The sequence below is a fragment of the Chionomys nivalis genome, chromosome 19 (assembly GCF_950005125.1).
Source record: "Chionomys nivalis chromosome 19, mChiNiv1.1, whole genome shotgun sequence".
Classification (NCBI taxonomy): domain Eukaryota; kingdom Metazoa; phylum Chordata; class Mammalia; order Rodentia; family Cricetidae; genus Chionomys; species Chionomys nivalis.
Window position 1 is genome coordinate 49,697,298 of NC_080104.1, and position 14,256 is coordinate 49,711,553.

The 14,256-nt window shown below is 47.3% G+C and overlaps 1 protein-coding gene across 4 annotated transcripts in view; it reads left to right on the forward strand.

Annotated features, from left to right (window-relative positions):
• Window positions 1-14,256, forward strand: part of Fam13c (family with sequence similarity 13 member C) — a 95,585-nt gene that overhangs the window by 50,009 nt on the left and 31,320 nt on the right. For all 4 annotated transcript variants that reach the window (XM_057794371.1, XM_057794370.1, XM_057794368.1 and 1 more), the window contains one exon: window positions 10,638-10,785. In XM_057794371.1, the coding sequence (XP_057650354.1) occupies window positions 10,638-10,785 (148 nt within the window). The remainder of the gene's footprint in view (window positions 1-10,637; window positions 10,786-14,256) is intronic.

Sequence of the window (14,256 nt, forward strand, 5' to 3'; positions counted from 1 at the left end):
GCTTGATCCTGAGATTAGAAACCCATTATGGAAATCCATCTCTGGGCTTCTTTTCCTATCCTGGCTTTATCTTTTGGCCAGCACCTCCCTACTGACGTATTATTCTGATGTCCAGTCATCTCAGTACACATGAATTTTCTATGACTACTTTTTTTTCCCTAGTCAGGGTTTCTCCATGTAGCTCTGGCTGTCCTAGAGCTTGCTTCATAGACCAGGCTGGCTTCAAACTCAGAGATCTGCCTGCCTCTGCCTCCCCGAGTGCCACCACGCCCAGTTAAGTTTTCTATTACTATTATTGGTGATTTACCAAGAGCGTAGTGGCTTCAAATACCCATGTATTAACCCCCACTGTATGAAGCAGGGGGAGTTGCTCTTCTCAGGCTCTCACGAAAGAGAAATTGCCAGGCTGAGTTCTCATCTGGAGTAGGGGCCATGTGCAAGTTCCTTCACATAGCTGCTTTAACTCAGCTTCCTGTCACAAGGCTGTTGTCTCTGCCCCTTCGCTGCTTGGCAGCTGGGCCTAGTGTTTGGCTTCCCAAGTCTGCTACACTTGGCTCATGGGGCCCTTTTCATCCTCAAGTCAGCTATAACACCTGACATCTGCCTGTGCTCCCAATTCCTTTGATGAGGCTATCTTGCCACCAGCTGGAAGATAGACGGCTTTTAAAGTTCTTACTTGATTTGACTAGGCACACACAAATAACGGCTGTATCTTTGACCAGCTCAGTTAGAGCTCAGTTACCTCTGGGGGGAAAATCCCTTTGTAACAGTGCATAGATTAGTGTGTGCATGACCAGGGTACAGAGACCCATAGTGGAATTGTAGTCTTCTAAAACTAGGAAGTTCTACAAAGCCTTAACCTTGAGTCTCATTCATGATGGGGGCATTTGTCCTTTCTGAACTACTCAGTATGACCTTGGGGGCTTGGAAGGAGCTGATTGGCTAGATGAGGCCCATGTTTGACACTGGGGATGCTGTTGGTAGCAGATAGATAATTGGATGCTAGTCTCTGGAAACACGAGTTCCCAGATAATTTTCCTCTTGGCTGGACCACTGCAGGATGCCACCGGCTAATTTTTTTTTTTGTTTGATTTTGAGTTTGAGGTGAAGTGACCTTGTTCCCCTACCAAGGGCTCTTCCTCAGTGTCCTGTGATCCATTTAATTTTAGGCACCTCTTGTTGTCAGTGTCAGCAGGGACTTCCTGTGGCCGGCGCTGGCATGGTGTGAACCCTGGTTCTCATTCCCAGCATACAGCAAGGAAACAGGGCTGCTTCTAGGTCTGGTATTCTGCCCAGTCCTTCAGAGGCCACTCTTCATCCTGGCTGCTTATTTTCGGGGGAACGAGGTCTGGAGTCCTCACCTTCAAGGGAATCCTAAATGGTGCTGTAAGAAAAGGAAGCCGGTGACCACCGTCTTTTCCCCCCATCTGATAACTGACTTGGAGAAGCGGCCGACTGACCCATGTTTGCTTGCTGTGTATCAGCCGTCACACTTTCCCCACTCAGCTCTGGGGTGACCTCCTTCGCTCTCATTCTTTGTTCCAGTGTGACATCTCCATCCTTTCCCTTGTTGTTCCATTTTGTGTTTGCTCCTCTTTGGGCTAGTGCCCCCCCCCGCCCCGCCCCGCCCATTGTTTGGGGAAGACGAGAAGGACTGTTCAGTTCCATAGCTGCGAGGGGTCAGCCTGTGCTTCTGTCTCTGCTGCCTTGTGAGGAGAGGATAAACGTGGAAACAATGTGGGCCGTGGGTTTTCTATGAAGGAAAAGTATATGTCTAGCTTTTTCATTAATATAAATACATATACAAGCTCGTGGGTCCCAAGATCATTTTTTTTTTTCTGGGAGCTTTGCCTTTGGGGAATTTTCACCTAATAAGTAATTGTTTCAACAGTAGTGGTCGAGAGGTAAATGTATAACCAACCCCGGCATTGTTACAGAGAGTGGAGTAGGGGCTGGGTAAACAAATGAGCTCTGTCACTCAGTCCCCAGGAGGCTCACGGGGACATGAATCACTACCTTGGAGCAGTGATCCTCAATCTCCCTCATGCTGTGACCTTCTCAAACAGTTCACACGTTGTGGTGACCCTCCTCGCCAGCCATAAAACTAGTTTTGTTTCTACTTCATAACGTAGCTTTGCTACTGCTATGAATTAGAATGTAAATACTGCATTTTTTGATGGCTTTAGGTGACCCCTGTGTAAAGGTCATTTGACCTCTAGAGGGGTCGCAACCCACAGGTTGAGCACCGCCGCCCTAGGACTTGGCTGTCCTTGCGCCTGCCCTCTTTGCACGTTAGGACATTGCCTTTCTTAGTGCCACGAAGCTCAAGCTTCAGGGCAGGAAGATGCGTTTTCTTATTTTCTAACAAAATATTAGTGTTTGAGGAAACACCTAATGGTTTCCAGTGTGACCTATTACCGTTAATGACACAAGAGCGTCACTTATCGTGTGACTTCCATCAGGAGAGTTGCTGGTTTCCTATATTCACTAGCATCTAGAATGCCGGTTAAGGTAGTGTGTTCAGAAATAAGGAAGGGCTAGGAACTGGCATAGATGGATGGTTTGCTCACCGACACAAAATGCACCAAGGAAGGGATCATTGGGCTTCTCTAGTGTCCACTTCCTACTGAGTTTAGTCATTTTTAATGATTGTTTATTTTAAGTGGTGTCATGGAATCTGTCTACCATATGAGAGCAGTACCTCTGGAGGCCGGAAGGGGCCTCCTTGGAGCTCCCCTGAAGTTTTCAGAGGTTGTAAGTTGGTCTGGTGCCAGGGACTCTATCTGGATCCTCCTCCAGGGCAATGTTGGCCCTTAGCCACTGAGCAAGCCATGGTCCCAGCTCACTGAGGTTAGTTTTCAAGACTTTTCAGACTGATGTCAAATGCTACAGAAATGGCCACACACACACACACTCACACACACACTCACACATACTCACACACATTCAACACCCCCCCCACACTCTCTCTCTCACACACACACACACACACTCACACCCCACCACCACATGAGCAACAACATACAGTAACTGTCATCTGGTGAGAAACAGCTAATGTTGAAGGGCAAGGAGTGGGTTCTTCACAACACCCGTGCTTTTCAGCAAGGCCCCAGGGAAGGACACTCTGTAAGCAACACATGTAGTCTGTTCCATTTAGGGAAGGAAAAGCCTTAGCTAGAGCCCCTGCGACTCAGAATATGAGATTGCCAAACAGCATTTTCTCTCATCTGCTTTGCTTGTTTGTACACTAAGGACAGCAAGGCTTTCACCTTGAGGTAAGACGGTTTGGGGGTTTCCCATTCCCAGGCTGAAGTCCTCTGGCTGAAAGGGGGTGTGGTTGTGTCACAGTGTGCTCTTGTTGTGTTGTTCCTGTTTTTCAAAAAAGTGCTGACAGGATGCAGTCAAGACATGGATACCTTGGTCAGCATTCTGGTTTCTTGGTGTGAGTAGCTGCTGCTTAGATGCCGAAATTCTGTTCGGGGGGAGGGGGGGGTGAGGGCTGGAGCATCCTGCACAGAGGGAAGCTGGACTCTGTGAGCTGAGGTGTAGCCTGACACAAAACATATGGGTTATAAGTATACAGTCCCCAGGGAGACTAGTTACAGCCCAGTGTCTACAGGGAGAGAAAAAGCGGGCTTCTCCCGAGAGTGGTGGTTCCCAAACTGTGGGTCGACACCCCTTTGGGTGTTGAAGGTCCCTTTCACAGGGGTCGCTTAAGACCATCAGAAAAACATGATCTATAACAGTAGTGAAATTACAGTTATGAACTACCAACAAAAGTTATTTTCTGGTTTGGGGTCACCACAAAATGAGGAACCATGTTAAAGGATCTCAGCAGTAGGAAGGTGGAGAACCATTGCTTTAGAGCCATCAGTGTTGAAAGAAGCCCCATTTCATTTGATGAGGACATTGAGAGCCTATCAGTAGCATGCTGGGAGGTGGCCTCTTGGTTTTATGCACCCCATGTTGTATACTCCTAGTGTGGGGGTGCGGGTCCTGAGGGAGACCAAGGCTGAAGACAGTGGGAGTGGCAGATTTCTGGGGCAATGGCAGGATAAAGGACTTCTCTCTGGGCTCGGTGGTGCTAAGCAGGGAACCAAGATACCATTTGGGATGGGTCAGGGTCCCAGAAGATAGGGCATAGGCCTTGGGCACTTGTCTTGAGGTGATCTTGTTCCAGACCTCCTAAATCAGAATAAAGATGGGTGAGATATGGGGAAATGTATATTTTCTGTAAACTCCTAAGTGAGCTTTTAAATAATCTTGCAGTTTATTTACCAGAGTACTAGAAGGCTTCAGATTAGATACTCAGAGTATGTACACAGGCACCCTCTAAGTGCCAGCTAAGGGTAAAAATAAATAAATAAATCAAATGGATAGGTAATGGCAGTCTCTTTTTCTGGTTGACTCTGCTGTACAGTGTGCTTGTAACATGACAAATTGAGCCACGGTTGCAGCCCTTAGGGAGCCAGCCGCAAAGAGCCCACAAACAAGTAGACCACTGTAGTGATTGCCAAATTACCAGATACAGACAACTCGAAAGAGAGGAGATTCCTTTTGGCTCGTGGTTTCAGAAGGTTCAGTCTGTCATGGTGGGATAGCGTGGCAGGTAGGAAGAAAAGGGAAGGAAATTCCAGTGCTCATCTGGCTTGCTTTGTTGCCCGCTTTGCAGTGTGTTCCTATACGATGATGTCCAATAGGATCCCGGGGCCTGGGAGTGTCGGAGCAGGGAGCAGGTGAATGAACAGATGCAAAGGGAGGGTCTCTTGTACTTGCTGATTGTGCATGTGGAGTTGGGAGTGTATGCCCGCGATCATCCAGATTGATGGAACTAGAGCAGTGAGTGGATGTCTGGGAACTGACCTGTATGCTGGGTTTTCAGCAAGGTTCCTGCCCGTTCTGTTTCACAGCAGCGTGAGATCTACGTACACTTCCTGGAAACACAAAGGGACTGGAGGTGCCATAAAATCCCTTCCTAGAAACCAAATGTGAATGTTTCGCATTCTGTAATTGCACACTCACAGATGAAGGCACCTTAAAATAGTTCTTATTATCCATCCCACCCCATGTGGGTGGTCGCCATCTTAGCCCAACTGAAGTGCGGACTGTGTGATTGCAGAGAAGGGAAAATGAGTATTCTCTAAAACAACATGCGTATTCTCTATTGTGTGAAAAGGAGTTAGCTTGAGAAAACCGCACTTAGGTTGTGCAGACCTCTCTCTAGCTTGCTTCTCACAAGGCCACGTGGAGAGGCAGGGTAATTGTCATTCCCAAGAGGATCATCACCCACTGCTCAGTCTGCCTGCTGATTTTAGATGCCCTACGATGAGGCCTTTGGAAGTAAACCTGGGAAACCTGAGCAGGCTAGCCAGAGTCATTGTCTAGGATCTAGGGCTGGATGGAGGTAGCCTTTAGACCACTCCTTCATTTTTCTTTGAAAGGGAAAGTATGTCTTTGTGTGAAATGTCACTAAGCCGGGTGTGACTGATTACCGAAATGGCAGGGTTGTCTGCCTTGGGCTTTCCATTTCTTTCTGACATGGAGTTAGGAAAGGAATGTCTGTTGTTATTTGTTGGCTTGTTGGCTGTTTTCTCACTGGGCTAGTAGAAGCTCCAGGAGGAAGAAGCTGATGTCAGTCTCTCAGCCTCCACCTAACCCTAGCTCTTGCTTGAGCAGTCAATAAGCATGGGGCTAGCACATCTTCACAGACCCTGCCAGTGCAGTATCCCCAGGCCTCCCCGGGATAGCTCTATGGTGCTTCATCCTATTCGGATAGGCAAGATATCTCCTATCATTCCCTGGGTAAACATGTAACACAGTTAGATCTCTTCACTGTTACCCTGGGATCCTAAACCACTGGGTGATGTATTCCATACAGACCCATTCCACACAGGGTGTTGATCTGAGGAGGACTCTACTGAGGAGGGCTGTGTGCTGAAGTGACAGAGAATGGGATGGCCCATGGTGGGGACAGGTGGGCTGCTGAGATTCTTCCGTTCTATTTTCTTGTCTTTGGTCCCCAGCAGTTGTCTTCCCTTCTGCTTAGAGGTCTCCCTGTGTTTCTGAAGTTCACCTCTTCCGTCTTGTTCCATTTTCTAGGCCTTTTCATCCTCATTCCTTTATGCTTGATTCTGTTTAGTGTCTCAGAGAGGAACAGCCCAGCCATGCAAGTAGATCTTCTGTGTGAAGCAAACCACAATTCTTTGTTTCCTGTGGAAACAAAGGCATAACCTCTCCCCCAACACAACATATTTCCCATTCTGAACTTCCATTTTGAAGCCAAGACACCCTGGCTATATACAGCCTGAATGCAGGCTGCTTTAATCCAGCAGTCACTTCCACAATTCACTGTCTCTCACTAACTGTTGTTCTCTGTTCATTAGCATTTAAAACATTTAAAATGAACAAAACCTCATATAAGGTCCAAACTCCTTGTCTTATAATATTTCCCATCCTTACAGGGCTTATCCTTTTTATATATTATTCTCTTTATTGTTTTAAAATTGTTTTTATTATTATTATTTTTTATGACTGTCTATACCCATTTTCTACTGTACCTGTTTCAGGGTTTTCTCAGTCTGGACTGCTTGTTTTACACAGTGCCTGCAGCCATGCACTTGCAATGATCTCTGAGGCATGAGCCAAACTTTAAGCTTCTAAGCCGTGGCTAGGCCCTCCTACTTGCACATGGCCTGGTGACTGGCTCCGCCCCCTTCGGGTTGGTGAGAGAGGAGCCTCAAGCCAGAGGCAGGGCCTAGAGCCTGACTATCCACCCCAGTGCTTTACCTAGTCTCTTGCTACCAAGTAGTGCGCAGCCCGCTGCTCGTAAACCCCTCAAGAGACTTGTGGATAGTTGAGCCTCCACATTGGATACCATAACTGTTGACACTCCTGCCGTTTCTGGTTTATAACACATAGTCTGTCTCCTAGATAGGGTCTGGAAGCTTCTGAGTCTGATGTACCCCTGTGTATTGATGTCCTATGCTGTCCGTGTAACTTGAGTCCTTGGTTCAGCTCCAGACCCAAGTCTAGGTACTGACTCATACCAGGATCTGCACCTCTGTCCTCAGGGTATGTACACGCTTGATTTTCTCTCTGTCCTCATTAGAAGGGGACTTCAAAGTCATCTAGAGTAAGGTTCCTGGTAGGCAGGTGCAGAAGTGAAACCCTGGGAGGTAGAGATGAGTCACGACTGGCACAGCCTGAGGTCTGTCCACATGGCCAGACCTCTTCCCAGCAGCTGGTGTTTGGGGACATTCCAGCCTGACCAGTGATGGAGTGACTGGCCACCTACTGGCACTTTTACAAAGTGCTTTTCTTACCCTCCCTCAGTTCGCCTGGGAGCAGCCCTCGCGGCAGGGGCCATAACTCATCACTGTTATTTTTGCCTCTTTTTACAGATGAAAAGATAAGGTTTGGAATAGCCAGGATAGCTGCCCACAGTCAGGCAGGATAGAGAGCATGGTGCACATTCCCTGTGGTTCTCTGGGACCCTGAAAGCCATCTGCTGCTTTGCAAATTACACAAGAGCACATCGGCATTTGAGCCAGGCTGCTGGCGCCGTATGACAAAAGGCTGAGAATGTGGGTCTTGTTCAAATGCTTGTCTAGTCTACAGGAAGTCCTGGGACCTGTCCCTCCACCGCACTGGATGTAAAGCCAGGTATGGTGATACACACCTACCCATAGTCCCACAACCCTGGAAGCAACGTCACAAAGATCAGAGATTGAAGATGATCCAAGGTGGACAGAGTTCTAGGCCAGCCTGGGCTACATGAGACCCTGTTGCTATCGAAAGACATGGACAGGTCTGCCTCCTTTGACATAAAATTTTTTTAAAAGTAATTGTAGAATATATTCAATATGAAAAACACGGCCTCTCAAGTACTTTTAAGCATACCACTCAGCAACACTAAGTTCATTCTCATTGCTAAGCATCCTTCATATATATGCATATATCTTCATCAGACAGAACTGAAATTCTGAACCCGTGAGCCAGCTCCCTCCCTTCTCCAGCTGGTCCTGGGGAAACACTGCTTTGCTTCCTGTCTTTATGGCTTTTCTGCTCTCTTACTGAGTACAATCACACAGTACTCGTTCTTCTGGAACTAGCTAATCTCTCTGTGTGGTAGCCTATGCCAGTTGGTATCTTCCTCTTGAATTTTGAGGAATGTTCTTTGGAAGTTCATCCATGTTTGGGGCATCCATGTATCTGTTTGTGGACTCTTGGGTCCTTGCACCTCACGTTAGGTCCTGAAGGGTGCCGTTGCAAAGTACCACAGGCTGGGTAGCTTAAATAGCAAAACCCCAGGAAATCCAAGGTTAAAGAGCCAGCAGTGTTAGTTTTTCCAGAGGCCGCGCTTCGTGGCTCGTAGGAAGTTGCATTCAAATGGGACTCTCATAGAGCCTTCGATATATGACTGTCCCCATGGCCTCTGGCTTTTATGGGGACATCAGTCTTATTGGGTTGGGTTCTGATCCTTAAGGCCTCTTTAACTTTAGTTACATCTTTAAAGGCCCTGTCCTTAAGTTTAGTCACACAGAGCTTCAATAGGGGAACTTGAGAGGCAAAATTCAGCCCGTAACACCTCTCTACGCTCTTGAAATGCCATAGATGTGGGTGTGTACAGGCTGTCCAAGGCTTCACTTTCAGTTCTTTTGGGTACATACCCAATGATGGAGTTGTGTTATATGATATTTGTATTCTTAGGCTCTTCAGGGCCCGCTATTTCCTGCAGTGACCCATCAGGCACATCTAAGGCATTGTCTAACTCTGTAATGCAGTTCCGTGCTCTTGAAGAGCCCATGCTGGTTTCCTGGTGGGGAGTTTCCTTGGAATCATCCTTGGTGTCCACCAGCTGATTGGATACCAATGACTAGATTCTTCTGGAAACCTGGTGCCTTTGTTCCTTTCTGCTTCTCCTCTCAGCAACCTTGAACTCTCAGCGGTAGACCTGTCCCAGAGGGAGAAGAGGGCCATGGAAGTCATCTATTCTTAGGCTACGCTGCTTTGGCTGAGCTATGGTTATTCTGAGGGCTGACAGTGGTGTTCCTGTAAGTTCATGAGCATATCTGTGCATGGCAGAGGAGGAACCTGAGCTGCAGAGGTGCCCCCTGACTTCAAAATGCCTGAGGAAGTTTCAGACATCCCCTGGAGAGCAAGCATCATGTAGAGACACTGCTGTAGCATCAGCCCAGTGGATGAAGGAAGGCATGGGGCTGGGGGAGCTGGTACCAGTAGAATGGGAGAGAGTGATGTGGGAGGAGATAACTGGGCTAGGTGTGCGTATGAGAGTGTATATAAGGCTAGGGTGTGACTCACTGGCACAGTGTGAAGGGCTGGGGGTTGATGTGTGGGTGTTGGGCATGCATGAAGGAGAGGAGGGTACGGGGGCAGTCAGAAGGAGGCGTATGTGTGGGACAGGAGGAAGATTGCCGGGGGGGGGGCGGTTATGTGAGTATGTGAGAGTGATAAGTAGAGTGTGTGGTGTGTGTAGAATTGGGTATGTAAGTGGGGGTTGAGGTTGGGACGAAAAGGCATATGCAGTGTGACCTAGGGCATTCGGGGCTTAGGGTCTATGTGTGAGTGTGGTGTTGGAAGCAAGGGTGTGGGAGGTTATATGTGTGTAGGAATATGGGACAGGCAGGGGCGGAGCTGTGGAGTGGGGTGCTCCAGTGTGAGCCTGTGTAGCATCTGTGAGGGGGCGATTCGTCTGAGTACGGCGTATGTGGGAAGATTTGGGTAGAAGGACCCATTGCTCTGCTCCCCCTGGCTGCCCTGCCACAGCTGGAGGCAGGTGGGCGGAGTTGCTCCTGTGACTTGCTGAGCTGTCCCACTGTGGGGTCGCGGTGCCCAGCCAGGACGCAGGCATGACTCATCTTCACCTGCTATGGGAATCAATTTTCTGGGCTGCTGCATCATAGGTGCGTCAGTCTGCATGACTTGTTCTTCCTAAGAACCTGGGAGGATTTCAGCTGCGACATGAAGGGGTAGGCGGGAAAGGATCAATTGCTCTCCCTCGAGTAGCTGAGTTAGGCGAAAGGGACCAGGGCTGTCTCCCTGGACTCTGATCTTCAGAGGAGGCCAACGCGGCATCCCCTGCAAGAGAAGTAACTTTAGAAGGTGCATGCAGCTGCCTGAGGGAGCCCAGAAGCCCCTCCTAGATGCCAGACAGCCGCTGCAGCAGTAACTCTTTGTGTGCTGCGGTCTGCCGCAGTCTGTCTTGGAGGGACGCTGGCGTTTATGAATGGTAGCCTGGGAGTGGCCTAATATCCGGCTCCTGATGTCAGTACAGTGAATGAAACCGTTGCTGAGCGTAAAGCCTCTCTCCACTTGGGAAGCAGACACCTTCTGAGATTGGCTCTCCAGATGCAGTGTCTCTTGCTGACGACATCACAGGTCCCATGTGTCACAGATAAACCGTATACGTTAGGATTTCAATGAGCCAGAAATTGAGGCTGCACGTGGACAAATGCGCAGCTCTGACTCAGGGACCAACTCGTTTACCCGAAACAGCTGTGGTCAGCCAGAGACCCCGTTCCTGCCAGGCACCGGGCAAAGGTGCCGGAGAGCCGCAGACCCAGCGCTGTGTGTCAGGCATCCACTTAGCTGGCTTCATGTTCTGCTTTTGTTGGCAGAATTCCTTGCTGAAGCTCCAAGCCCTCGAATCTGGTCTGTGCTCTGCGTTTCTGACTACCCAGGAAGAAGATGGCCAGGTGCACGGAGTTAAGGACCCAGCCCCAGCTGCCACGCAGAGTGTGCCTGCCGACGGCGTGGATTCTGCAGGTAAATTGCAGAGTCTGGGGCGGGGGGGGGGGGGGGGGGGGGAATGTCCCAAGCGGTACTCTGGAAACAGCTTAGCCTCCACCTGGTCTCCCGAGGGAAATAATGCAAAGCCCAAGCCAAGGGGCTGGTGAGAGGGAACATGAGGATTTAGGATAGCTGGAGGCAGACTTAACAGAGAGTTAACTCAAAGCACGGATCACAACTTCTTGTCGTTTTTCTGGTTGTCCTGTGAGGAGCAGTGGTGTTCTTTTATATTACTGGATGTAGATGGTCTGTTCTCTCTTAAAACTTAGAGTGCTTTTGAGGTACGGAGAGCTTTACACTCTCCTCCGGTAGGATGATCACAAAATAGAAAATGCAGGGGTGAGTGTTCAGCTCTTGGCTCATTCTGATCACGTATCCTTGTTCTTGCCGCTTCTGTGTTTTTATTTCAAAAAGTCTCAAAATGTGTCTGATTGTGTTTGTGCGTGTGTGTGTGGGGGGGCAGGGGTTCTAGTTTTAAACGCGGGGATGGCTGATTGGCTAGCCCAGAAAAGGCAAATTAATTCTCTCAGGAGGAATTAGAGAGGAAGGAAAGACCAATTTACCTGAGTAGAAACGAAGCGGGGAAGCTTATCCTTTCGACAAACAGGCTAGAGGCTCACAGACAGCAACCTGGATGCCGGACTGGACTGGAAAGGGCTTAGGTGAGCTAGCTGCAGGAGAGGCCCCTAATCTCCAGGAGCTGGAGGAGGAGAATGAAAATGGCAATTTGATTCAGAAGCACGAACAGCAGCCCTCAACACACTTCCTTTTAAGAACATCTCGTGTGGTCAAAGCAAGCCGGATGGATAGTCATCTACCGTGTTGGAATTTATTTTGATAACAGTGGCTGCAGGAGCCGTTAAGGGTAGCTATTCCTGTTATTTATATTCCTGTAATGTGGACACTATGCATTTTGTGATAAAAACCTACTGAAGTGAACCGTGAAATTATACTCTTTGCTGTGAGGACCCGAGGCCTAGTGGGACACAGCTGGCGAGTGGCCAAAGACTTCCCTGTGGCCATGTGCCATTGACAAATGGTGGTCTTCTTAGCTGGTAGGTAAGCTCCCCTCCTGTATTGGTCACTGTGTCTGGGTCAAATACAGGTAGATTGGGGTAGGGACCCAATCAGTGTCTTTTTTTAAAAAAAAAAATTATTTATTTATTTTTAACATTCCAATCCTAGTTCCCCCTCTATCCTCTCTTCCCCCCACCCCTACCCCTCCATCCTCTCCTCAGAGAGGGGAAGGCATCCCCTGGGAAGTCCACTAAGTCTGTCCCATCACCTCACTGAGGCAGCACCAAGCCTCTCCCCCTTCCCCAAGCTGAGCAAAATACCAGAGTCAGTTCATACAACTCCAATCAATGTCTTAAGTCAGATTGTTACAGTGTGCCTCCTCTTCCTCAACCCTGTATTTTGTCTCTCCCAAGACAAATAGCATACACAACATATACAGAAGTCTCAAGCAAAATTTAAATTAACCTTTGAGTTGTCTGATATTTGGTTTAGCTGTCCAACTATATAGCATAGAGTCTTTAATATTTATTGTGCATTGGAGAGAGATGATTTTTTTGGTGTTTTTATGATGATTTTTCATTGTTGGATATCAAGATTATTTTGCGTTATGGGTTGACTGGATTTTTGAACAAGTCTTAAAACCCCCTTGTGAAATGTAAATAAATTCTGAACTTACTTAGGGGCTGCTGGCAGAGAGGCGCAGGCAATGCCTTCTGCATTCAGTGGTTAGTGGCAGGAACAGACTCTGAGACAGGGCTTGTGGTTTCCATACTGGGTTTTTGTTTGGTTTTGTTTTGTTTGTTTATTTTTTTAAATGCAGAAAATTTGGAAGTACTCAGAGCGCTGCCAGGTAACTGGACTCTGAAAACTATAGAAAGCTAGGTGTTTTCACAGACCCCGAGAGGGTCTTCGTCTAGCGGAGGAATTGTCACGACGATCGGAATTTGTAAAACGCTTTCTTGTATGCAGAGTATGGTTTGGTCTCACACCCTTCCAAGTCACACGTTCACTGGAAGCCCATACAATTTGTGACTCACAGGTTCCTGTTCAGAACAGCAGTTTGAGTTTTGCTAATTAAAATGTAATTACATACTTTTGTTTCCATTCTTTCCTTCCAGCTCCTCCCACTAACCCCTTAAATTCCTGGCCTCCTCATCTTTGTTATAACTCCCTTCCCCCTCCCCCCCACAACTGGTGGAGTCTGTTTAGTATTGCTTGCGTGCACATTATTTCAGGGCTGATTTTTTGGTATTGGAGAAACTGATTAGGATGCGCCTCTCTTTCCCTCAATATCCTACAGTTGCCTCTAGTTCTTGGTGAGATTCCTCCCTTCCATGTACATATATTGATGAGCAGTTCTTAATTGGTAGGAAGTGTCTATATGAATTTCTGGTTATATTTGAATATATTTTGGAACTGTACGTATGTGTGTATGTGAACCTGTGCATGAGCACATGTGTGTGCATGCACAGGTGTTTAAGTCTCTGGTGAAAAGAGGACTGCATAAGATCATAAATGGCCAACCGCAAGTCCATAAAAGATTATATCCACTTAAATTTAATTTTCTTAAAGTCTTACCCTCTAACCCATGCTTGGTATTAATATGAGAAGAACAAAATCTACCCAGTGATTTTTTTTTTAATAGCAATTCCTGGATATAATTTGCCCACCAGTGACGACTAATGGTAAAATTCACAAATGTATATTGATGTCACTATAAAAAGTGATATCACTTTAGATTTATTAGTACGTGACTTACATTATTTAAATTTCACAGCACCTATTTTGATGGTCTGTACGAAGAGTGGTAGCTCCTTGTCTGGTGGTTCAATAGAGGTCTTTAACTTGATTGATGGGTTGTGGGCTGTAAAATTCCTACTAACTGGTCTTTAATTGATTGATGGGTTGTGGGTTGTAAAATTCCTACTCACCCAGTCAGATGCTTGAAATGGCTCCCTGTTCTGTGAAGCTAGTTTCAAACTGCACCTGCCACAAGAAGGGATTTCTCGGTGTCCTGTAGGCACAGTGTGTTCTAAAGAGTACCATAACCACCAGCAAGATTTTCCCTCATGGAGGTTTTCAGGCTTTACCTTAGACCAGTGATTCTCAACCTGTGGATTGTGACCTTTTTTTGTGTCGGGGGAGTCAAATGACCCTTTCACAGAAGTTGCCTAAAAGTATCCTGCATATCAGATATTTAGATTGTGATTCATAACAGTAGCAAAATCACAGTTATTGAAGCTGCAACGAAAATAATCTTATGGTTATAAACATACAACATGAAGAACTGTACTAAAGGGTCTCAGTGTTAGGAAGCTTGAGAACCACTGCCTCAGTCAGTCTTGGAAGTCCTAGATTTGGCTTATTTTACAAACACTCTGTGTAATAGGATCCACTAGTTAAGTGGATAATGTTTTAGAGAATTTCAAG